At 39.6% G+C, this 23,754-nt stretch overlaps 1 protein-coding gene across 2 annotated transcripts; it reads right to left on the reverse strand.

Moving 5' to 3' along the window:
* Positions 1–360: 360 nt before the first annotated feature.
* On the reverse strand, positions 361–21,587 carry strc1 (stereocilin 1). Of its 2 annotated transcripts, none has more exons than XM_028580025.1 (29): positions 21,511–21,587; positions 20,337–21,026; positions 20,226–20,250; positions 18,321–19,710; positions 17,215–18,045; positions 16,489–16,554; positions 15,716–15,826; positions 15,378–15,532; positions 13,528–13,714; positions 12,597–12,712; positions 11,652–11,781; positions 11,345–11,527; positions 10,661–10,699; positions 10,392–10,562; positions 9,406–9,546; positions 8,589–8,650; positions 8,361–8,496; positions 8,150–8,238; positions 7,685–7,820; positions 7,313–7,509; positions 6,612–6,702; positions 6,136–6,307; positions 4,913–5,088; positions 4,610–4,765; positions 3,646–3,788; positions 3,352–3,500; positions 2,854–2,951; positions 2,553–2,703; positions 361–1,125 (listed from the first exon to the last, which is right to left on the reverse strand). In XM_028580025.1, exons 1-29 carry the CDS (start codon positions 21,548–21,550, stop codon positions 1,019–1,021), a joined length of 6,138 nt encoding a protein of 2,045 aa, XP_028435826.1. In that variant the 5' UTR covers positions 21,551–21,587; the 3' UTR covers positions 361–1,018. The 2 variants fall into 2 exon arrangements, with proteins under 2 accessions (XP_028435826.1, XP_028435816.1); XM_028580015.1 differs by having other exon boundaries at positions 361–1,128.
* Positions 21,588–23,754: the final 2,167 nt, after the last annotated feature.

Genomic DNA, 23,754 nt, shown 5'->3' on the forward strand with positions numbered 1-23,754 from the left:
CATTTTCAGATTTATGTCAAGCTTTTAGATGGTAAATCTAAATGATGAGCTAGTAACTTAAAAATTCAGAACCTTGACTTACTATCTCATAATATTGACTCATAATGTTGATTAATGTCCACAATTGTAATATTTAACGTAAAGCATAATGTTGACTTAAAAAGTCAAAAGAAATAGAAGTATAAATTAATATACATAGTTTGTTAATAACTTAATGAGTCCACTGTATGTTTTCTTTTCTTGTTGAAAGTTGAATGTCCACATGGATTATCATACATAAACATCCATTTATGTATAAACATTATTACTCAAATTATTACTGCAGATGTGAGGTATTAATATAAATATTAAAACAGTCAATCAGAGGCAGATTGGTTCAGTTTATTAATTTAGGACTATATTTATCACACCAGAAAGTGTGCACAACAATACAAAACTCACAGCAAAAATAGACTGAAGTTGACCAAAACTAATACAGTCAGGGATCATTGAGCATTATGTACCTGTTATCTAATCAAGATAACTCACAAATATATAAATGTAGCAAACATTAGAGCTCTTGTGACAAAAATATTATATAATTTCACAAAAATATATAACTTTGTAGGTTTGCAACACAACTTTGATTTGCTCATAATAACTATATAATAACTATATTTAACTCTTTTAAGTGTTTGGGTTGTTTTTCTGGGTATGGCGTCACATCCCTGAGAAGGATACATCAGAACAGTAGGGGTTCATACAGTTTTATCAAAAAATAAATAAATAAACAAGAAAAAATTCTGTGGGTGTTGGTTAGACTTGTTTATGTTTATACTGTGAAAATGTATTGATTTTTTTTAAATTAAAGTATGCATTTGGTTCCTTCAGTGCTGAATGTTGATATGTATATATCAATTATAGTTGCACAAAATAAATTACAATCTCATAATTAAATACACTATATAGAAGTCCTGAAGTGCTGCTTATTTTAAAGAGGGTGAGGAGGTGTTTCCCGATCCAGCAGGGGTGAGTGGGGTCATGAGCCAGGGCAGATCAGGTCAGGGCAGGGCAGGACCAGCAGCATCAGCAGTCCCAGTATGAGACACAGAGGACTGTGGCTCAGTGCCAGCCCCAGTGATTTCCCTACTTGAACACAGTGAAACCAATATGAATATAGAGCCATGCAATATATGATCCCTGTGTGTTTTCAGCCTTTGTATGTCATAATCATAACAGAAAACACTGTAAAACATTGTTTGGTTTGGACATTCCAGTATTAGTTGTACATTTCTCTTTCAGAGCTGTTATGAAAAATATGCATCTCAAGTAGGGCTGTCCTCGACTAAAGAAATTCTTAGTCGACTAACACGTTTGACTAACACACATACGATTTTGTCGACTAATCGATTAGTTGATTTAATTGACAGAGCTGTGCACTTTGAGAGGTGGTTAAGACTAGAAAAGCACAATATAAATGTAGTTAATGAACCATCTGTAAAACTGAGTTTCTCCACAATTAATCCTGCAAAAGCACCACTTTAAATCTTGTGTTTACCATAAATGTGCTCAGAAGTTTCTTGGAAATAAGTAATTAAGCATTAATAAGCATAAAAAATGACTAATCGACTAAAGAAATCTTAGTCGACTAAGACCAAAACGACCGATTAGTCGACTAATCGACTAAGAGGTGGCAGCCCTAATCTCAAGTTTCTGTTATTTTTTATATGATGTAGGATTTTGAATCCTAGTAAAGCACATCATCATACATATACGCTCACAATCACTCTCAATGTATTTAATTGTATCATTTAGTCTATACAACAGATATATGCAATTGTGAGATAATTGAAGCACATATCAAAGCCCCAATTGTGTCCCATAATGCGTCCCAATTCCACACTACATACTACTCTAACTGAGGTTTTGTGTATAAAATACATTCAATATCTGGCTTTGGTGACTCTAAGTGGTATACTTAGAATAAATTGTGGAAATTTACAAAAAGACACCAGGATTGTCTCACTTTTCTAAGAGAAAAATCTTTCACCATCATCTTCTACCAATTTGAAAGCATTTTACATATAGGGGATTTAAGTTAACTCAAATATGTCTATATGCATTTTAAATGTGCTTGATTTTTGCAGATGCACAGAGGACATAGAGGAGCTACTTACATCTAGGAAAAAATAAAAGAAATTGCAGAGGATGGTGAGACAGCTCCAGGATGATTGCAAACAAGAAAACAAGAAAAGTAAAGGATTACATATTTGAAAGAAAAAAAAAGATTTTTCTTTGTAGTTGGAGTGTAATAGTCTAATTTTATTTTGTTAATTCTATCAGTGCACATCTTATATGATTTCTATTTAGTGCAAACAGTGCATTTCTTGTATACTCACTTCAAAGACACTATATTATAAATATTAGTATATAACATACTGCCATGTATAGTATTAGTATGGAATTGGGACACAACTTCGGTTAGAGCAAAAAATTAAGTAAGCTTCTGGAAAACTGGCATACTTTACAATCATCTGTGGACAACAAGAGTTTCAAAGATTGCAGTGGTTTACCTCTGAAATTCACAGGCCTGTCTTCCCACGGTGTTAACACCAGAGCCAGAGCTGTCCTCTGAACATCTGACAGAGCAGAGAGCTGCTCCTTAGTTACTGCAGTAGCCTGCTCATAGGAGAACATGCTAATCTGTCTCTGGTTAAACACCACCTTTGAGCAAATGACAAAATAGACAGACACAAAGAAACAGAGGACAAGGCAGAGACAAGACAAGAAAACATAAGGATTTGTTAGAATAAATTCACCAACATGAACATAGATGAAATCCTTTTTGTTTTTGTTTTATTAATGTAGACTTACAGCAAACTTATTAGGCGGTATCATTGAGACAGCTGTAGATGTGATTCCTTGTATTTGCTCTTTCACTAAAGCTGACATCGCCATGTCTGGAAGACCAGCTGTAAAAAGTGCAAAACGTTTCAAATAGAATTTAGAAGCGCAAAGGTTGCCTGAGTCCAAAACACTCCAGCAATAAGAAAGTGACACAGAATACATTTAGAAGGTGCCAAGAAAATAAATAATAAAAACAAGATGGCTTTAAGTTAAGGTTGTGAACACATAGCATTTGACTGAGGAACACAAATAAGATACTTGTGCCAGACAGATATTACATCAGATGTCCAATTAATGCTATGTAGAACTGACACTTTTTTCCTTGCACAATGTGATTTAGTACAGCTGTCTACAGTGCAATTAGCTACAGAATTAACATAAATTCACAATATTCGTGAATGCAGGTGTGAAAATATTGTAAATTGGTAAAAAAGCCATATGGCGAAGACAGTGAATGCATAATACCTGCCAGAACTCCGATCTCAATGAAGACATCGGTTCCCCATGAACTTATGGGTCCAAAAGCAAGACTGTGGGCCAGCAGTCCAACAAGAGCCAGCAGCTGCTCCTCTGAGCAGGACAGCTTCAGCTGCCCCAGCCAGAGCACCGCCTTACTGCAGCCACCGGGGGGAGACACAGCACAGAGAGTGGGGGAGGGAAGGGAAATTACTATCACTGAATATTGTCAGCAGCAGTCATTCTCAAAAAGAAGGCATTAATAATTGCCTGTTGTGTTGTCTGTTTTTTTAATCTGCTCACCTGAACTCTACAGCATTGAAGGAATTCATCTCTGTTGTTTTAGCTCCACACACAATGTATCCCATCGCCACCAGTATGCTAGAGTCAAGCTGGCTCGGACTCTGCTTGGTGGAGTTTAACACGGTGGTAAACAGTGCAGAAATCTAGGATGACAACAAGAATTATGATCCAGATATGCTCTTTAAACATACACTCAGTTTACACCTTGCTAAAACTAATGCAGTCTTATACACAGCCCTGCAAAAAGTTCTACCTTGATTTTTAGAGAGGCGTTAACAGCTTTCTGGTCATTTTATGTAATCCTCTGTCTCCTTGTCATCCATTGCAATAGACCTTTTCACAGCAGACATTTTGACATGTCGCAGTAGGAAAAGCACAGGTGTTTTTAATAACATAAATAATGGCTGCATTCCACTTAGGGAAGGTCCTGCTATTGTCCATGCTGGCCTACTGGAATAGCTCATTAAGACTAGAACAGAGCCATCTTGCTGGGACAAGTCAAAATGTCTGCTGTGAAAAAGGTGTATTGTGGAACATCAGTTGTTGGTGATTATCCTACTTATACAATGGTCACTTGCCAAAAAACTGCCAGTCGTTCATTTACTTATATGACTGATTTCTGTTTATATCAAACATGTTCGAAAATTGTGTGTGGTTTTCACTAAGCAGCTATAAGCTTAGAGTTAAATACTGCTGCAGAACAACAAACAGACACCTGCATCAGAGGTGTCCGGCTATACTGTCTGACTTCTAGAAATTAATTGACCTCTGCTTCTAAATCAGAATCAAGAATTCTCAGTTGTCATAAAATAAGGCACATTTTAGAATTTTACTTCTTTTTTTAATAATGGTAAATCAAAAAATGTCATATTCTGGTCTTTTCTACAGTGCATTTTTGGTCAACATTGAGTTAATGCAGGCAGTCTGGTAAATCTATGTTAATTTATGCAGCCAAAGCAGCTACCTGTCTGTTGTTCCAGGCACTGACAGCACCAAGAGCGGCGATGCTACTTCGCTCAGTCAGTCGGAGGCTGTTCAGCTCCCCTAGTGACAGCTCTACCGCTATTCCACCCAGCTGAGAGATCACGGACTGGGAGAAGGACGAGGCGGGGCCGTATATCTTCACATACCCAGTAAAGACAGAGCAGACACACAATGTTAATGTCTGGACCAACGAGGGGTAGCTACCCTGTACAGCCTATAATAATAATACAACACATCTGAGAGGTTGTTAAATGGTCTGAGGTGGACGACAGAAGGAGCTCACCTGTTTGACTTTGTTGAGCACCTGGATGCGCTGGTAGGATGCAAGGAACGGGTCACGTCCCATCAGCTCCAGACAGTTGGAGAAGGCCGATGAAGACATGCTGGTCAGGCTGTTGGAGGTCCAGGCAGAGGGAGCTGTTGTTTGCAGAATCTCACAAGTAGGAACCATAGGAGTCGCTGGTAGAGGACACAGACACAAATATCTGATCAGGAGATGCTGTTGACATACAGCATATGACTAATTTCATATACTTCACAAAAAAAATCTTACAATAATTTTGACACAACTGTAAATTAAAGGTCCTATGACATGGTGCTCTTTGGATGCTTTTATATAGACCTTAGTGGTCCCCTAATACTGTATCTGAAGTCTCTTTCCCAAAATTCAGCCTTGGTGCAGAATTACAGCCAGTAATGAGCCAATGAGCTCTCCTTAGGATGTGCCATTTCTGTGTCTGTAGCTATTGAGGAGGAGAGGGGGGGGCAAGGTGGATGTTGGGGGTGTGGCCTTGACCAACTGCCACTTTGCTCGTTTGAAGGCCATGATGTCTCTCTCTCATGGGTGGGCTAAATTCTCTGGGCGGGCAAAGCAGAGAAAGGGGAGGTAACCTTGCTCCTTATGACCTCATAAGGAGAAGATTCCAGATCGGCCCATCTGAGCTTTCATTTTCTCAAAGGCAGAGCAGGATACCCAGGGCTCGGTTTACACCTATCGCCATTTCTAGCCACTGGGGGACCATAGACAGGCTGGGGGAACGCATATTGATGTTAAAAAACCTCATAAAGTGATTTTTTTTTTTAAAGGAATAGTCGGACATTGGACATAGAGCTTCCTCACAATGACGACAAGACTCCAGGAAGTTACTGCGCCCGACCAAGAAATAGTTCCCCACATAATCCCCTGTAAAACCACAATGTGTTGTTTGTACACTTTGGTTTTGTACGTATTAAACAAGTTAAAATGTGTAAATTAATGAGCTTTAAAAAGGTGCGGTAGATGGATTTTGTTACGTTTTAGACAGAGCCAGGCTAGCTGTTTCCCCGTTTCCAGTCGTGCTAAGCTAAGCTAACCGACGGCTGGCTGTAGACTTACATTGAACGGACAACTAAGAGGGTGATATCCGCCTTCTAGACATATGGCGTATTTCCTCAAATGTCAAACTATTCATTAAAGTGTACCATTAGGTTTGTTTCAGAGACTTTAGGAACCAAAGTGGTGCTCACGTGATCCAGCATTGATTTTGAGGAAGCCCAGGAAAAACTGTAGAACAAACTGCTGCTTTTCAAAATGTCTCCTCCTCTCGTTCTCGTCTGAACAGACGATCCCCACATCCCCACGTGCCCACCGTCGCTGGCTCATGAACAGCTTCTCTATACGGCCCACAGTCATCAACGCCTGTGGAAACACAAACGACACATATGGACATGTAGAGAGTAGAGACACACACAGATGGTTTACGGGAAAACAGGAACTTCACCACCTTATCCTGACACCTATTTGGAGATGTGACAACTGAGTGATTTATTTACAGCCTTTGTTGGCATCACCTGCCATGGGATCAAGTATCAATCCCTATGCCTCACTATGGATTTCTTTAAATCGAATGAATCCATTACAGGAATGAGTTATAAATGTTCCTCAATCTAAGGAGCAATGAAGATGTTATACAAAACAAATAAAAATACAGCAGTAAACTCACCAGGGGAATCTCCTGCAGTTTGTCGTCAGGCAGGAAGAAGAGAAACCGGTCCACCTGACTGAGTGTTGTCTGGTTCCAGTTGTTAATTGGGCTGTGAAGAAACAGAAGAACATATAATCACCTACCTGGTAGAGCTTTTGTCATATGAAACGTCATATATATAATTCCATGTTTCCCCCCCTAACTGTAAACTTGCATACTGTATCTTACTGCATAGGTTTAGGAATCCCACACACACTTTTAAAACCCTACTGGATGAACTCTAAATGTACATTACTACAAGACTGATTTCATAAGTTTGCTTAATCAGACACACTGACAAATTTGCTGATTAACTCAGTTCACATAATGGCAAAATATAATAAACACAAAGCCAAATTCATACAAAAAACACAAACTTGTAATGTGTTTTACAACGATTCTGGCTTAACTGAAAATTCAAAAGCTGGTTTTTTTTTGCACATTGATTAGAGCGTGCACAAAATCCAGATAATGAAAAAAATAAAGAAAAAAGAAAAGTGTCACGTGAAGTCAAAAAGCCACAGGCTTTTATAACGGATCTCCAATAAACAAAATAGGATATGTAATGGCATGGTTACACTGCCTCGTTGTTAAAAAAAAGTAATTGTTGAATAAATCATTGCAAACAATCTAATTCCATTAGTTAAAAATTCAGTTTCAGTTTGAGGTGATAACGTTACCCGAAGGTGGCAGGTTCCTGTAGGATACGAGCCACAATGTCCATCTTGCTGCTGCTGTAGCAGAGCCCCCGTAGAAAAACCAGATTGTTGATGAAGAAGCTGCGGTCCAACTGAATGAAAACCTCATCCACCACAAACGTTGCCATAATGCCCAGTGAACGAAACTCCTGCTCAGTGAACACCCCAGTGTACATGCTCTGCAGAGAAAGAGTCCACAAAACACTCATCACACAACAAATATGACAATCTCTGCACTGCTGAACTCCTAAAAACCTTTCTGTTTTCAAACTGAAAATCTTGGCTTTCCATCATCTTCTTCCTTTTTAAAAGAGGAAAGGGATCAGTACAGCAACACCGTGTGGCTCAACTGACCATTCTCTGCACCATTTTGTCCACCAGCAGCTCCTGTTTTGTTCTAGACAGCAAGAGAAAGTGATGAGGGTCCTGAACAATCATCTTCCTTAGAGTTTCCATCATGTCTGTGGGAAACTTCTTAATGGTGCTCACCCTGCAAGCAACCACACAAAATGACAAAGAATAGTTATCATTATATAGTCAATAAATTGTACATCTAATACATATTTTATTTCCAAATGGAGGGAGTGGCCTTTTTACTTTCAATATTACTATAGTATACTATCCTTTATATACTAGACTTATTTTTTTTGTAGATCAAACATGACACGTACACAAGGGTTTCCCATATCTTTCCTGCCATCATGTTCTATTCGTATCTACTCATAATGAGATGGCCATTCTCCTGCAATCATTTTGAAATATCTGAAAATGGTGTTAACACATTAATAGTGGAGTGATTAATGTCAGTTTCTGACTTACGGCATCGACAAGGCAATCTCAGCTCCAAGATCTTTGAGCAGCTCAGAGAAGAACTCAAACTGGTACAGCTCCTCAATCACACACGTTTTCTGTAAAGAACAAACACGCATGACTAAGGACATATATCACGTCTATTATACACAAAAAAATGTTTAATGAAGTCTAATCTGAAATCTAATAGAATGGCACCAATTAAACAGGTTAAGTTTACCAGTGAGGTGTGAAGAGGACCAGGCTGCTGCCTGAGGAAGGCCAGGATTCTTCTCACTGAAGTAGGTGATGAATCAGCACGGAAACGTTCCTGTAAGACCTTGCAGCTTACACCCTGACCCACTGTTCCCAGACTCCTGATTACATAAAGAGGTGGGGTCAATAGATGCACATAGCTGTTACATCATCTGTAAAGCTTCAAAGAACCAACGTACAAAATTGTACTTACGGAAAATCTAGTTTAATTAGGTTTGGTTTAATTTCAAGCACTTCTTTGAAAATTGCTTCAGCCTATGGAAGAAAATGGAGACAAAAATGTTGCGTTATGTTGTAACATGCTGGTTTATGCAGTTTCTGGGCTGTTTTTTTAACCAGTTTTCATGATCAGAGACAAGGGCAATGTTGTTTGTATTCACAGGCAGGTCCATTCAAAGTCTCATTAGTAACAATGACGCCTTTGCTTTTGCTTCTACACTTAATAATTTAGCAGTTAATCAAGATACTGTCATACACACTTTCTCATGACAAATAGATCACACCTAATCAGAGGAAGCACAAAGAGATCATAACACAAAGTAAAAGTCACAGGCTCACAGTTAGATGCTTTCAAGCAGGTGTTTATGAACTGATTAAAGACTCAATGGCCATATTCCATCATGGGGTGGAAGATTTCTTTTTTTTCTCAGTTAATCTCTACACCTACTTTTCTTTTCTTGCAAATTTCTAAATTTAAAGTTAATGTTACATAACTGATCTGACTTGCAGTAAGCCATTATTTGTTTGTTAGTTAATTGATTAATTGTTGGTTCATTTTCTTCAACTATTCCATTTTCGTCGTTAAATACTGAATATTTTTTTGCTTCTCTGATACTTGACTAAACAAAACCACTTGTCAAATAACTTTTTTTTGGCTGAACTGTTTACCTCTCTTGTTACCTCTATGTCTCATGAGCTGCAGGCAACACATTTATTAGCCATGGTATGCAAAACGTTTGAATACCATGGCTTCCATGCTGTGTGTTGATGCAAAATGGGCTGTGTGATACCTGCTGTGTGTTCCAGGGTTTTGTGGATGCAGTGGTGATGTTGTTCACTAGCAGACGAGTCCTGGACAGGATGTTGAGCAGGGGCGTGCAATAAAGCAAAGGCTCCACATCATCCAGCCAACCGATAACTTCTGGAAAGCCCTGGTCAGGAAAGAGGTGAGATAACACAAGGAGAAGTGTTGCAGCCGTCCTGTACAGATCCTACGTCCTTTCTTATATGCTAACCAGTTCAATTCTGGATTGGAAAGTCTTTAATGTCCTAATTGGGAAGTTGGTTTGCAAACAGTAGTCAACACAGCCAAAATACATCATACAATAGATAAACAAAAGACATAAATACATATAATATACATATAGATATCATCATAATAAAAGTACATCATTCCTTTGTTGAAGTGTGCGTGCAATAGCAACTAAGCCTACAGCTCGTTTATTCTGCATTTTATTGTAGTTTTATTATTCCAATTTTCTTTACATCCGGCCCACATATCAATTTAGGTTAAGACGGAAACTGTTTTCAAACTGTAATTATGCGACACTCAAAACAGAATTTGGCAGATATGCCAACTTTGACATTCAGAAAATCCCACAGAAGCATTGAGTTTGCATATTCAGGCCTGTGAAACAGGTTGTTGTAAAATATGTAATCATTATTTTTAGCTCCATTTACTAAACTCTAGGAATGAACGCTTTTGCTGACTTTTTAGGTCTTTAGGTCAACCAAACTGTAAGTGACAAAGCTGCTATGAGACATGCAATAATACAGTCAACATTTTTTGACTTTCGATTAAATGAAAGCATGTCAATAAACTATACATGTCTGGCCCTTAATGTGATTCTCATTTTCTAGTATGGTCCTTAGTGAAACTGAGTTTGAAACCCCTGCCTTACATTGATAAAATTTGAAAATTGGGATTTTTTCATAAAAATCTTCAAATCAATATGAACGTGTCTCCCCGCTCCTAGCGTGTGTGTGTGTGTTGTACCCATAGTTTGGTGGAGATAGCATTGGCTTGTGGCGGGCTTAGGCTTGGTGTGTGTTGGGCCATGGCGGGCAGGGATGACAGCAGCCTGTCAGAGGTGAGGGTCAACAAGGTCTCCGTCTTTATTCCCACAATGAGGGAGCCGAGCTGCTGCAGCTGGCCTGGAGCAGTCAGCTGGACAGAGGGGAGGAAGGTGTGAGGCTCAGGGCACAAAAATGCAGATGGCTTCTCTGTACTTAATTCACAATGTGATGTGTTTACAAATTACTTACAGTGTTAATTGAAGACATCTTGTCTACAATTATGGAAGCCTTAAAAACAGAAAGACAGCACATTAATTAAAAGGAATTACGTTTAAAGTGGTCATTTTAATTAGTAATTGACTGGTTTTCCTCATGTACTTGCTCCAGCTCTGTATCACTGGTTTATAATGGGTGAAATATTCAAATCCAAGATGCTGTCTTCAGCATTATTTCACTATTTCCTAGAATATAAAACAAAGTTCTGTGGAGCTTGAACATTTGCCCACACAACATTATTGTTATGACAGACCCGGCAAACTATCTGTAGATTTGAAGAGGTTAATCCTCTCAAGACTCCTTTATGACATATAAAAGCAAGACAACAGCTGTGAGGCGCAGGTAAAAGTAAAAGTCTAGTTCAGATGATAGCTGAGGGTGAAGTAAAGCTCAGGTCTTTGCCTCACCTCAGGGGTCAGTGTGCTGAAGAACGACTGCCTGTCAGCTGTTCCTCAAGTCTAAAAGCCCCACCAGCTGTCAGGAAACCCAACCATGTATAACAAAAAGGGGCTCATGCAGTCAAAAGGACAGACTAAACCCCAGACATGTATTTAAACACTAAATGTTAAATGGCAATAGAAATCAAGTTATACTGTAGATGATAATTCCTACAGTAACTCTTCCATTGTACATTACAGGTTGAATACGCTCCTCTACCTGTGCAGGGCTGAAGGACACAGAGCTGAGGGCAGGGAGGGCAGCAAGCAGCTGCGACGGGGTGAGACCCTGCAGGAAAGTCACACCCACCAAGGGCAGGAGGTGGCCGAACTCTGCCAGTCGATCAGGACTGAGCGAAGAGGGGACCTTTAATTCTGTGCTGTTCAGTAACACACTAGAAATCTGGATATGAGGTTCAGAACAAGAACAGATACAGCATATATTTTATAAATACTCCTTAAATGCAATTGTTAAATGACATATTTAAAACAATAAAGAAACCCAACAGTCATTTCTTTGTTCCTACCAGACGGCTGGGCAGACTGAGTCCCTCTCGTGAGCAGTTCATAACGATGTCCCTGATGACACTGAAGACCACAGTGTCCTTGTAAACAAGGAGGTCCTCTGGGTCTGCCAGGCATGAGAGATTACCCAGCCTAAAATTATAAACACTGTTTTAACAACAAATATCTGGGAGCAGATGAGAGGTTTCCTTCAAAAAATGTAGATTTTGTTCATCATTCATCGTGGACCATATGATCATAATACCTTTGTAAGACATTTAAGTCCACAAAAGCAAAAGAAGTGATGAAGTTAATAGTTTACATAGTAATATGTTACCTTTGCAGTCGATGTTTCTGCTGGGTCTCTAGATTAAATATCTATTTATTTAAATAAAAATAAAAAAGACACTTTGTTTCAGACTGTTCTCCACTCCTAGATCTCCACTAGGTCACTGTAAGTTGTGCAAAATAGTCATCTTTGTTTTCTTTTTCCTTTTTTTTGCAGTTAATTGGCTGCTGAATCAAAATCATTGACTAATTATTTTCCTTTAGGTCATTTACCCTTTAAACAAAATCTGGTGCTGCCAGTGACGCAAATGCCCTTCACCGATCCGCCGTATTTTTAGGGTGTCAGTTGTATTTAGTTGTTTTTTTAAATGACAGAAAGTCAAGAGTCTAATTTATCAATACATATAGTGTATATTACCTTTTCATATTCATGTAACATTATCCAATAATGGAAGCAACATACAAACAATCTGTTAACATGACAAGTTACACAACTGTTAACATGCTTTACACTTAGGCCATTTAGTATAATTAACAGGGGTCAAAATGTACCTAAAAATAATTCTAAATTAATCAAACTAAATATCAATGTTTGTTTGCCAAGTTCTATGATATCTACGGTTACACCTACTGAGCTCATCATGTCTAATAAACAGTGTACATGGACAGTCATTCCCAACCTGGTAAAATCCTGAGCTGTCAGGTTTCTGTAGGTGCTGATGATGCTGTAAGCTATGAACTCCTGCTTTAGAGAAGTGAGGCTGTTTCTTAGCAACACATCCAGCCCATCCAACAGCTGTGGAAACATTAAAGAAATACATGTGTAACTTCTCTGTCTGAATATGTTATGTTATATTAATTAGTTTTGGAAAATGTGAGAAATACATATTAGGGAAGAAATAATTCAGCTGTCTTCATATCATATGAACTCATTCAAAGCAACAGTTTGACATTTTCCAGAAATATGCTTATTTGCGAGGTTGGGGAAATACTTTACATTCACTAATATATGCCAGGCACAGATTAATAGATTGATACCACTATCACGTCCTTGTGTTAGCTTAGCTCAGCATAAAGACTTGAAACAGGGGGAAGCAGCTAGCCTGGCTCTGTCCAAAGGTAACAAAATCTGTCTAAAGCACCTCTAAAGCAAAAAAAAGTTATATCTTGTTTATCAAATCCGTACAAAAGCATTTCAAAACAACTACGCTTTTTGTGGTTGTACTGTGGGTTTGCACTAAACTAAGCTGGCTTAGTTAGTTAGTTTTACTAACTGGCTGTAGCTTCATATTTAAGAAAGCAAGTAAGTGTACTTCCCAAAATGCCAAACTATTCCTTTAAAGCCTTTTGAATTCATAGTTTAGCACTGAAAGGTAAGTAACTCCTTTATCTTCAGGTCATTCTTAATTCATGTGTTCCTATCTTTACTTATTGAACATTAGCTACAAGCATATGACACATTGGTGGTCACAGAGAAAGAAGAGTCTGTCTGTGCTTTCCTTTGACCAGTATGTGACAGATAGCTCTGCTGTGCCCGGAGGCTAATCGAACTGACTGAGTCCTGGCTTCTCAGGTTTCCCAGCCAGGTGTCAGAGCTCAGAGGGCTGTTACCTGAGCAGATGAGAGGTGTTGGAAGTTGTAGAAGGGCAAGTAGGCGATCAGGTTTCCAGTGTCCCTGATGAATGACTGTTGAGCTCTGATGATGTTGGAGGGGGGCATACCTCTGCTGTACCACAAGCCAAATGCCCGTCGCTGGTCCAGAGTCATATCTCCCAAGTGTCTGTTAATGGTCTCCCTCCTAAGAAAAAAGAATGTAAATAAAAAAAGAATAAAGTTTTGTGTGATATGCTGGAACTGTTGCTTTGTAACAGTTTTACTGAATATTTGCAAGTGCCTTGAAAGGATTGCATTTAAGAAATTCAAACATAGTGGGAGGTTTGGGGAAGGGGAAATGTACCATTTATTACCCTAAGCCAGATACAAATAATAAAGGAAAGAGTTGGCATCTGCTCTATATGTCACGTACAAATCTAAAGTCAGGAAGCAATAAACTTATCTTAGCATAAAGACTGGAAATAGCTAGCCTGACTCCGTCTAAAGGTTGAAAAAAATCCGCTTATTAGCACATCTAAAGAAAAGAAACAAAAAGTTTGACTGTGATACTATGATACAGTATGTGTTTTGTACTTGTGTTTGTTCTAAATGTGCACTGTCTGCAGACAAAACTTCCCTTCAGAGAACATTAAGTTTGGCTTGAATTTACAGTTAGATTTACAGACAGTAAAGACCAAAGCATAACTAAGACTTCCTTGCTCTTCTATATTTAATAGCTCATTCTTGTTGAATCGACAGCAAATACCTCCATACACATGAGCCCTTTCTAGATTGAAATCTTATCAGTTAACTAGTTTCCTTTACTTTCTATGTATAATGCATGTTGCTGGCACCTCGGGGCACAATGACACATCACTTCTTGCAAAAGCTGGACACCAGTGCTGCGTTCAGAGTGAAACATTATGTAGCAAAGTGAGATTGCGTGATTTAAATAAATCATGGTTTTCACTACATACTCTTGTCAGAACAGAGAAAAACTGTACTGACAAGGTGCATGGAGAATGGCATCTTAGAAATGAAAAATGTGGGCTTTTCCACCTGTATTCAATAGGACAGCTAGGTGAGAGAGGGGGAAAACATGCAGGAAATCGCCACAGTTCGGACTCGAACACTGGACCTCTGCGCCAAAGCACAAACCTCCAAGCACACGTGCGCCTGCTCTACCCACTGAATCCAACCCGGCCACGAAAAACAACTACTTTAAACTAATTTAAATTGTTCCAGGAAACACATGTTCCTTTAATAATAACATCAAGCGTACAAACTTAAACAGCATCACAAATTACTCTTTAAGAAAACAAGGAAACAATCATCATCATTCACACACCAATGCACCAGATAAATAATACTGCTGTTGGAATAAGTGACATAATAGTCATTAATAAAGGCACCTTGTTTCAATGAGTATTTGGCTCATTACTTATGAGTATCTGGTCATTGGAAATTAGGGTTGCACGATATGAGGAAAATATGTGATATGCAAAAACGCTGTTGAATATCGCAATAACTATATTACTTGCAATAAATAAAAAAGATATTAGTTCTGCCTTTCAGCTGCTTTCAGTATTCTGCTAAAATACAACAAATAGCTAGTTGAGTTTGAAACAAATGAAGGGAAATCATTTCCAACATTCTTTTATTGAACATCACTATCAGCATTGAATTGAATATTAGGCACCGCAAAAAAAAGTTACATTTTAAAGTGCAGTTTTCTACTGATATTTTCTTTCAACTAACACAAAAGAAATCTCAGTGTGTTTATTGCGCAGGTTGATATTGCGATGACAATAAAAAAACAATATATTATGCAGCCCTATTAGAAATGATTAGATGACATCATCGCTTACACATTGCTGTTGTTCTGCAGTGAGGGCAAAGCTTCGATGTCAGCTGGGCTGGCTGCAGCTAGCAGGGGAGCCAGCTCAGGGAAGAGACTACCATCTTTTACCAGGTGGGTCTGGAACAACACTGACACCATGGTGGACAGGTACTTAACCGGCAACTGAAAACAACAGAAACAAATACCAGTTCTGTGTCAGCAAAAACGCAAAACTGTGTACTATGTTCAACTTAGACTAAAACAGACGATACACCAGTGAAACAGAGAACTAAGAATTCCAGGAAGAAACAGGAAAAGACAGCTGTGGCCGGTGTAGATTCCACATGGTTGTGTGTGCTTATTCACCTGGAGTGTATCCTTGTTTATGCTGTAGTACTGAAGAACCAGTCTGACGGTGGTGATGTGAGCTGAACTGAGCACTGAGCTCAGGCTGCTCAGCGGTATACTGAAGTACTCCTGGACACACACGAGCAAATTAGTCCAAATAAACATGAAAAACACGAGTGTACAAGCTTGTATTATACAAACCTAAAAATCTACAGCCATGCTAGCATCTCTGTGAGGCTGTACCTAGGCTCAGCTGTGCTTTGAGCTAAAAGGTAATGTCAGGATGCTAACATGCTCACAATGACAATGCTTGTTTTAAATTTTGACCTTATGCATCATAACTTATGATGCTGCCAGAGGAAAAGTTAGGGTGTCACCAAAGTTATTATAATTCATCCTGAGGGGGATATGAATGTGTGTACTTGACTTCATGTTGAGAAATGTCACTCAAAACCACAAATGTCAAAGTCATAATTGAGCTAAAGGAAAAGTTAGTATAACACATTGTCTTGAGACCATGAATGTCTGCAAAAAAATGTTTGAGCCAATACATCTAGTAGATGTTGAGATATGTTACAGGATAAGTGAAAACTTTGACCTACTGGTGGCACTAGAGGAAAAGTCAGAAAAGTCATTAGGATTCATTCTCTGTGGACCATGAACACCTGTACAGAATTTCATGGAAAATCCATCCAATAATGTTGAGATATTTAAGTCTGGACCAAAAGTGTTGGACCAACAGACAGACTGACTTTAACTTACAATAACATTTAAGGTGTGGTATAAATCACCTTAATGACGGAGAATTCATTACTGGTCACATCCCTTGCTGTCTGCATCAAGCTGGTTAAGACTCTCTACAGAAGGGACACACACACACACACACACACACACACACACACACACACACACACGCACACACACACACAACTGTTAAACACATTACTGTAATTGTCAAATCAAGTGTGAGCCAGTAGAGATTACACCCAGAGGAAGAGAATCAGTATGTCCATATCGATGACAGGAGTGTAACCGTACACCAGCTGTAGGCTGTCTTTACAGCTGTAGGCTGTCTTTCGTAAAAGAGGTCAGCTGCTATACAATGACGCTAAACTGATTTGGATTAATGAGTGGATAAACTATAAAGTCAATGAATTGTTCCACACATAAACTGAATAATAAATGAATAAAACATGAGGGAGAATCTCTATTCACACTATGCTCTGATTAACTTACAGAATACATTGCTAAAATATACTTCATTAGTCATTCATACAGTATAAATAGTAACAAATAATATAGCAAGCAGGATGGGAATGTATCAAGGTACATTTACTGAACTGCTGTACTCAAGTAGAAGTTGAGGTATTTGAATATTTTCATTTTAGGGGACTTTTTTTTATTGTAAGTACTTTTACTTTTGTTAGTTTAAGCATATTTTGCTAATAATACTTTTACTTAAGTGACATTTTCAACATAGGACATTTAATTGTTAGATTAAATTACCTACTACCTACCCCAAAGCACTGCAGCAACACCCTTTTTTTGTCAAAGTTGTTTTCCCTTTCGAGATAGCGAACTACAGACCCTAACACACTCAGTCTTATGTTCTCAGTGACATGCAGTGAGGTGTTCTGGATCTCCTCCAGGGCTAACAGGATCACCACAGTAATGCTAACTGCCTGCTCCAACATAGTGGCCACAGGTGGAGTCACCACATCATTCACCCTGGTCCTCCTATCCTCCACCCAGCAGCGCGCCACCATCTGCAGGGCCATATTCTGACTGGCCCCGGGCTGGCAGGCTGACGTGAAGTCAGCTGAGCAGGTCCAGTTGAACTGTCTCACCAGGCTTCTGGCCAGGCAAAAATTAGGGTCTGTGGTGGTGGTGGTGGTGCTGTTGGTGGTGGTGCTAGTGATGTAGTTGGAGTAGGTGGTACACATGCTGCCCACCCACAAGCTAGAAGGCTCCCGGGACAGCAGAAAGAGAAGACCAGCGTTAGGGCAAATGGAGGAGACAAAACTTGTCTGGTCGTGCTGCCAGCAGAGAGTCAGGAGTGCTGCATCTGGAAGAGAAATGCTCCAGCTGGAGTACTGGCACTGCTCTGCCGGGTTGAATCCAGTCAGGCCTACTTGTCCCCTATTTCCACCAGGAGATACCACTGGGTTTGAACGGTTGGCACAGAACTGTATTAACCAGGTGTTGTCCTGATTGGCCAACAGGTTCTGGAGGATTGTGTCATTGGTGCAGACTTTGGAGGTGAAGTTAAGTGGGTCGATCTCAGTGCAGAGAGCTAGATCAGTCATGTCAACGATGATGGGACGGGTCCAGTCAGAGTACCTGCACACCTAAAGCACAGATGATTGTGAATACAACTTTAGAAAGAAATTCTATTCTACTGAGTTTTAAAAGAACATTTTAACTTGATTTTTCTAACGGTTTACTGTCCATCTAGTGATTGATATGGCTAATACTAGTTATTTTTATATTGTGGATATACAGTATACATGAGTGCATATAGAGCTCAAGACTTGTATGTGGGACTCGTATGTCATTCTTTTAGTGCATGCAAGTTGATAGACTTTGGATACACAAATCCATGTCATCCAGGTTAAAAACCCACCTGTGATAACACAGCTATTTCTTCTATTTCCTTCATATCTGTGCAGACTGATGTTAGCCATTTGTTCAGAGGGTCTTGTAACAGCTTTTCAAACACAGACGCTTTGCAACAGACATTCTTCCGAAAAGCAAGCTGATCGTACTCCCAACAGAGGCCGACCACTGAATCGTCCACCTGCCGATCTCCCCACGTGTAGTAGTCGCACCAGCTTGCGATGCTAAAGGCCTGGGTCTGAGTTGGCTCAGGGGGTGGAAAGGTGAGAGAGGAGTTGCAGTGATTCTCCAGCCAGGCATTTGCTTTATTACGCAGCAGACTGTTCAGAAAAGTTTTGTTGGAGCAAACCTCTTTAGTAAAACCACCTTGATCGAAGAGAATGCACTGTGACAAAACGTCGATGGTAATTTGCATCACATCGTGCCACTCCGAGTAACGACAAGAATCTAAAATTAATGAATTCATGTTGGGGAATGGCGGTGGAGGGGGCAGGCGTGTGCAGTTTGGCATGAACCGCCCGTTTTCAGGGTTGGAGAATAAAAGCAAGAAGAATCCGGTGTGGTCACAGATTAGTTGGGTCAGTCTGGAACTGTCCAGGGTCATGCAGAACTCCAGTAAGGAGGGGTCCACCAGGACTGAGGGCTGGTTGATCCACTGCTCATACAAGCAGAATTGACTCACCATGTACCCAGGGTCTGCAGAGGAGTTGGCACAGTATCCATACAGCCAGCTGTTCATCTGATTTGAGAGCAGCTTCCTCATCAATGTAGCATTGTTACAAACCTGCTTCACAAACTCCCTATATTCGTTATCGCTGCACAGTGAAACAAGGACAGCGTCCACCGCCTTGTTTTCCAGCCAGTTGTTGTAGTTACAGGCGAGCTGTTTGAGGTTAGAAGCTTCTCTGACTACTCGTTGAGGTGCAGAACCAGGAATGGGAAGAGTTTCAAAGGAAGGGGTGACAGCAGGGGAAGGCTGTGTGTCCCCCACGCTGCAGTCAGATGACCTGCTGAGGAGCGGGGACACCAGTGTTTGAATAACATAACACATGTTGCTCCACACATGCTCTATCTGGTTAGGGCTAAGGGAGCTGAGCGCCTGGCAAAAGGTGTGCACAGATGCAGAGGACCCCACTCTTGACCCTGTGATGATATCAGCACACAGCGTGTCATTGAGCCCGGCCAGGTTGTGGCGATCACACTTGAGAAGGATGTCGGGGTTGATATCAGTGCCGTCTTTTGCCTCCGGGACGCTGCGCTGGAAGGGGACACCGGGACGATTCTGGCACTCTGGCCCTGGATATGTGCACATAGACTGCCCAGGACCCAGATAGATATCCAGGAGGACGTCAATGATGGAGTTACTGAAGGACCAGCTCATATTGTTGTTTATTCCCCTAAAGAAAACAGGAATTTAATTGTTACAGATTATTTCATTAACAATATTTACTAAAATGCATACAGATGTAGGGAGAGCTACTCTGGCTATGTATTACTTATATGACACATGGAGGGAGATGTTAAATAGTAATAATAATAATAATAATAATAATCCTTTGTTGCTTATATTATTGTTTGCTAGCTAGAAGTTTTCCTTTTTCAGTGCTTTTGTTGGTTGATTGCTACACTTTTTATTTTATATAGGCCTAATCTTACAATCAAACCTAATTTTAATGATTTCAACTTGAGAAATCATGTTTTATTTATACATTTGTGCATTGTTGGTGAGTTTATGTAAACTGCAGTCTGTAAACTCAGTTTTCTCAACAGCGTGATATTCAGCTCACAGTTGGCGGCGTTTTTTTATGTAGTCTGCTTGTTGTAGCCTGCCTTTGTCTTTTATTTATGTATTTATTTTTTGTTTAGCTTTAATATGGAAAAAGGGTTTATGTGAATTTCACTAATGACTTACCACATAATGAGCTGCTTGAGATCTCCTGCAGAACAAGTGGGGAAAATGTAGCCTAATTAGCATAACGAAATGACGGCACTGCTAAAACGTTTATATTAATGCGAATTTTACCTTGCTCACAGGCCTCTTTTCCATCTAAAGATGGTATTCTGATTCCAAACTGTAAAGCTATTTGGATATAGTCCATTGGTATTTGGAGAACAGTTGCCATGAAATTTGAGACATACGTCACAGCTGCATCCACAAGGCCACTCACAGCATTTATCAACTTCCCAGAAAGAGGGACACTTGACAGTATATTTGTAAATATTTGCTGAAAACCGTGGAACGCTGCAGAGGCAGATTCCCACAGGCTGATGTAGGCCCTCAGGAAGCTGTTGGACTCTCCGTCCCTGCTCAGTGGACTGCATGTCTGGGATCTCAGAGACGACACCAACATCAGCAGTGGCTTTCCTAACTCCAGGGACACGGTCTTTGTCAGTTCTGCCTCCAGTCCACAGTCCTGTCTCCCAGACAGAATACAAACTAACAATTTGGGAAAGTCGTCTAGGTATCGTTCTCTCACCATTGGTTGAAAGACAGCAATTAAGTTACTCAGAATATCATAATATGCACTGAAGTCAGCAAACGAAGAGACGCCGAAGCTGCGCGTGTTTGCATTTTCACCGGACAAAGAGTGGATTTGATTAATAACTTCCTTGATGGCTCCCTCTAATTTGGTGGCATCGTCAGGAGTCTGGTCAGACGTTCTTTGTATTAATGTGGGTTGTGAATTCACTTGCCTGACATCGCATATGATCCCTGTAGATATTAAGAAAAAGGAAAAATATTAATTTCTGTTATAACGTGTATCTACTCTTTCCTATTGTAAAATTGAAAATTCAAAACATAGAGTTCTGACATTTATTTTGTTTTTAACTTTATTTAACCAGGTTGGAAACGTAATTTGCAGATATGACCAAAAAAAAAGAGAAGAAAATCCTTTCCAGGCTTAGTAAAATAGCCGAATATATTTAACATACAAATATTACGTTAGCTGTATCCCATTTATAATCTATGGCTGTTATGTATAAGCATAAATAAGTCTTACAACAATCACTTCTTTCTCATGCAAAGCTTTATTAACAGTTGATAGGCCTACTGATCATTTAGCTTTGCTTATCAAGAAATTGATCACATATGGGCTCATATTGCCATCTCAGTGGAAAGGTTCTGTATTACTACATTATTATTTAGACAATACAGCCTGACAGCTTTTTGAAATATTATTTTGTAGTCTACTTACCAAACAGGATGCACATGCATGCAGCTGGTGTCGACCACATTGTAAGTGCCCTCAATCAAATGGAAGCAGGCAACCACTCCAATTAATAATAATACTAATAATAGCCTAATAATAATAATAATAATAATAATAATAGTAATAAAATACAATAAAATAATCCACGTTGTTTTATCCTGTGGCTATAGTAGTGATGTTCAGCTGAGGCAGAATAACTGGGTTGAGAACAGGCTTCATACTGGTGAACTGTAGCATTCAGTCAGGATTCAACAAGCTGTCGCTCATCCCTCTAACTTCATGGTTGCCACTCTGCTCGGAGCTCCGTGTCTACCTGCAACTCTACACCTGCCCTGGGAGCCGCGTCAGTACGGACACCGGTGAAGGGGGGAGAAGGAGGTGCGAAATGAGGGCTGTGAAACGCAGAAAGGATTTCGGCAACAAGCCCGGCCATCGGTGCTGAATTATTCATGGAGTGTGTTGATCAACTCCTGCGAATGAAAGCCGAGTCCTGTCGGAGGAGCCAGAAGACACCAAACTAACTGCTGGAGAACTTACAAGACATCTGCTGCAAATACTACTGTGGACTAGTAGGCTACCAGGGACTACAGGTGGAAATTAGCAATTGTTGCTATAACCTGGCCCAAGACATATTCTCTTGTTTAACAAGTTTAATGTTTATTTGTGCATTGTCCCTGTTTCAAATAAATCAATTTCCATTCCATTCCACTTACAACTCACACATAGAGCCTGATGGTGCGGTGAGGTGGCTCAGATTGTCAATGAGCGTTTATTTAGCTAGGCTAGGCTACTCAAGACGAAGCCCCCAACGATAACTTATTTAAATAGCATAATCAGTTGAAATGAAAAGGAATAGGCTATTTAAAACATAGTCATTTCTTTTTTTTTTAATGGTTAGCCTACCTTTCCTACACAAATAACATTTACACCTTAAATGACTACTATTAGGCTACTAACTAACAAACTAACCAGTCCCTCCAGAAAAACGCGATTATGCGATCGCATAATTCAATGCATAATCAGCCAAAGTCCTCATATTTATGCGGGGGCCACATTTTTTCAAATATCCCGCACTTTCGCCGCATAAATTGCCAATATGAGGGGCTTGCATGATTTCATAATCCCCGCATTTTCGTTGCAAAAAAGTCACATATATCTTACTTAGCAGAAAGTTGAAAAATGTTGCGTTTACTTGGTTTAGGGTTTACTCTTTACTTCAGAGCAGCCATTTTCCCGTTGCCATTGGAACGTTATGAAGTGACGTAATTGAGCGACGTGAACATCATCAAAAAGCAGGGTGTTGTGTTGGGGGAATCACTTTTTTTTCTCTTTTTCATCAAACCGCAGTTTTTGCAAGTTCCCGCAATTTCATTGCATACAATTGCATAAATATCCCGCATATTCCATCGCATTTTTTAAGAAAACGTGCCGCATAATCAAGGATTTTTCTGGAGGGACTGACTAACGGTTGTATGCTTTCACTGAAGACAGAAACGCAACTGTAGTATCCTATCCATTTCCCGCTAGAAATTCAATTGTTATAAAGAGACAAAACTTTCTTAATATGCCAGTTTCTGCTGTCAAGGAAGATGAAGGTCGGCCATGATTTCGGTGCACGTGAGCAACATGTTTTTGTTATGTCGCAGGGTGTGAATAACTCAGCTGTGTGGCCTATAGGCTATTCACCGGGGTGCAAATAGACACGGTTCTTTTTTTAAACCCCTTCAAAGTAGTTACAAAATCAGGGCTAAGTGTTTTTCTTCTGTAAACCCCTCTAAACCACAGAGAACACCATTAAAATACAATCAATTAATAAAATCATCACTGGAAGAAGATGATGCTAGGAGTCAAAATTATAAAATACTATTAATTAAAAGTATACAGTATGAACCCTGGTGAAATTAATACTTATCCGTTAAAGGGCCTTTTAATGCTACTACAATTGATACAGTGAGCCTGTCCCTATTATTTTAGGCAAAGATGGGGACATAGATTCTACAAATATCTCTTAACTCATAAGCATAAAGTGTACCATTAGACTTAAACATTCCTCCTTTATCGCATGAATTGTCCCAAATCATCAGCATAATCTCAGACAAGAGAAATAAAAACAAAGGGCATGCAAGAGGTTTTGTTTCAGAAATTCAATGTATCCGTATGTACACTTTACAATAGCATATAGCCTGACGGCTAACAAAGATGTCTTAAAACATGTTTTAATACATCTAA

This window comes from Perca flavescens, chromosome 1 (assembly GCF_004354835.1).
Source record: "Perca flavescens isolate YP-PL-M2 chromosome 1, PFLA_1.0, whole genome shotgun sequence".
Classification (NCBI taxonomy): Eukaryota; Metazoa; Chordata; class Actinopteri; order Perciformes; family Percidae; genus Perca; species Perca flavescens.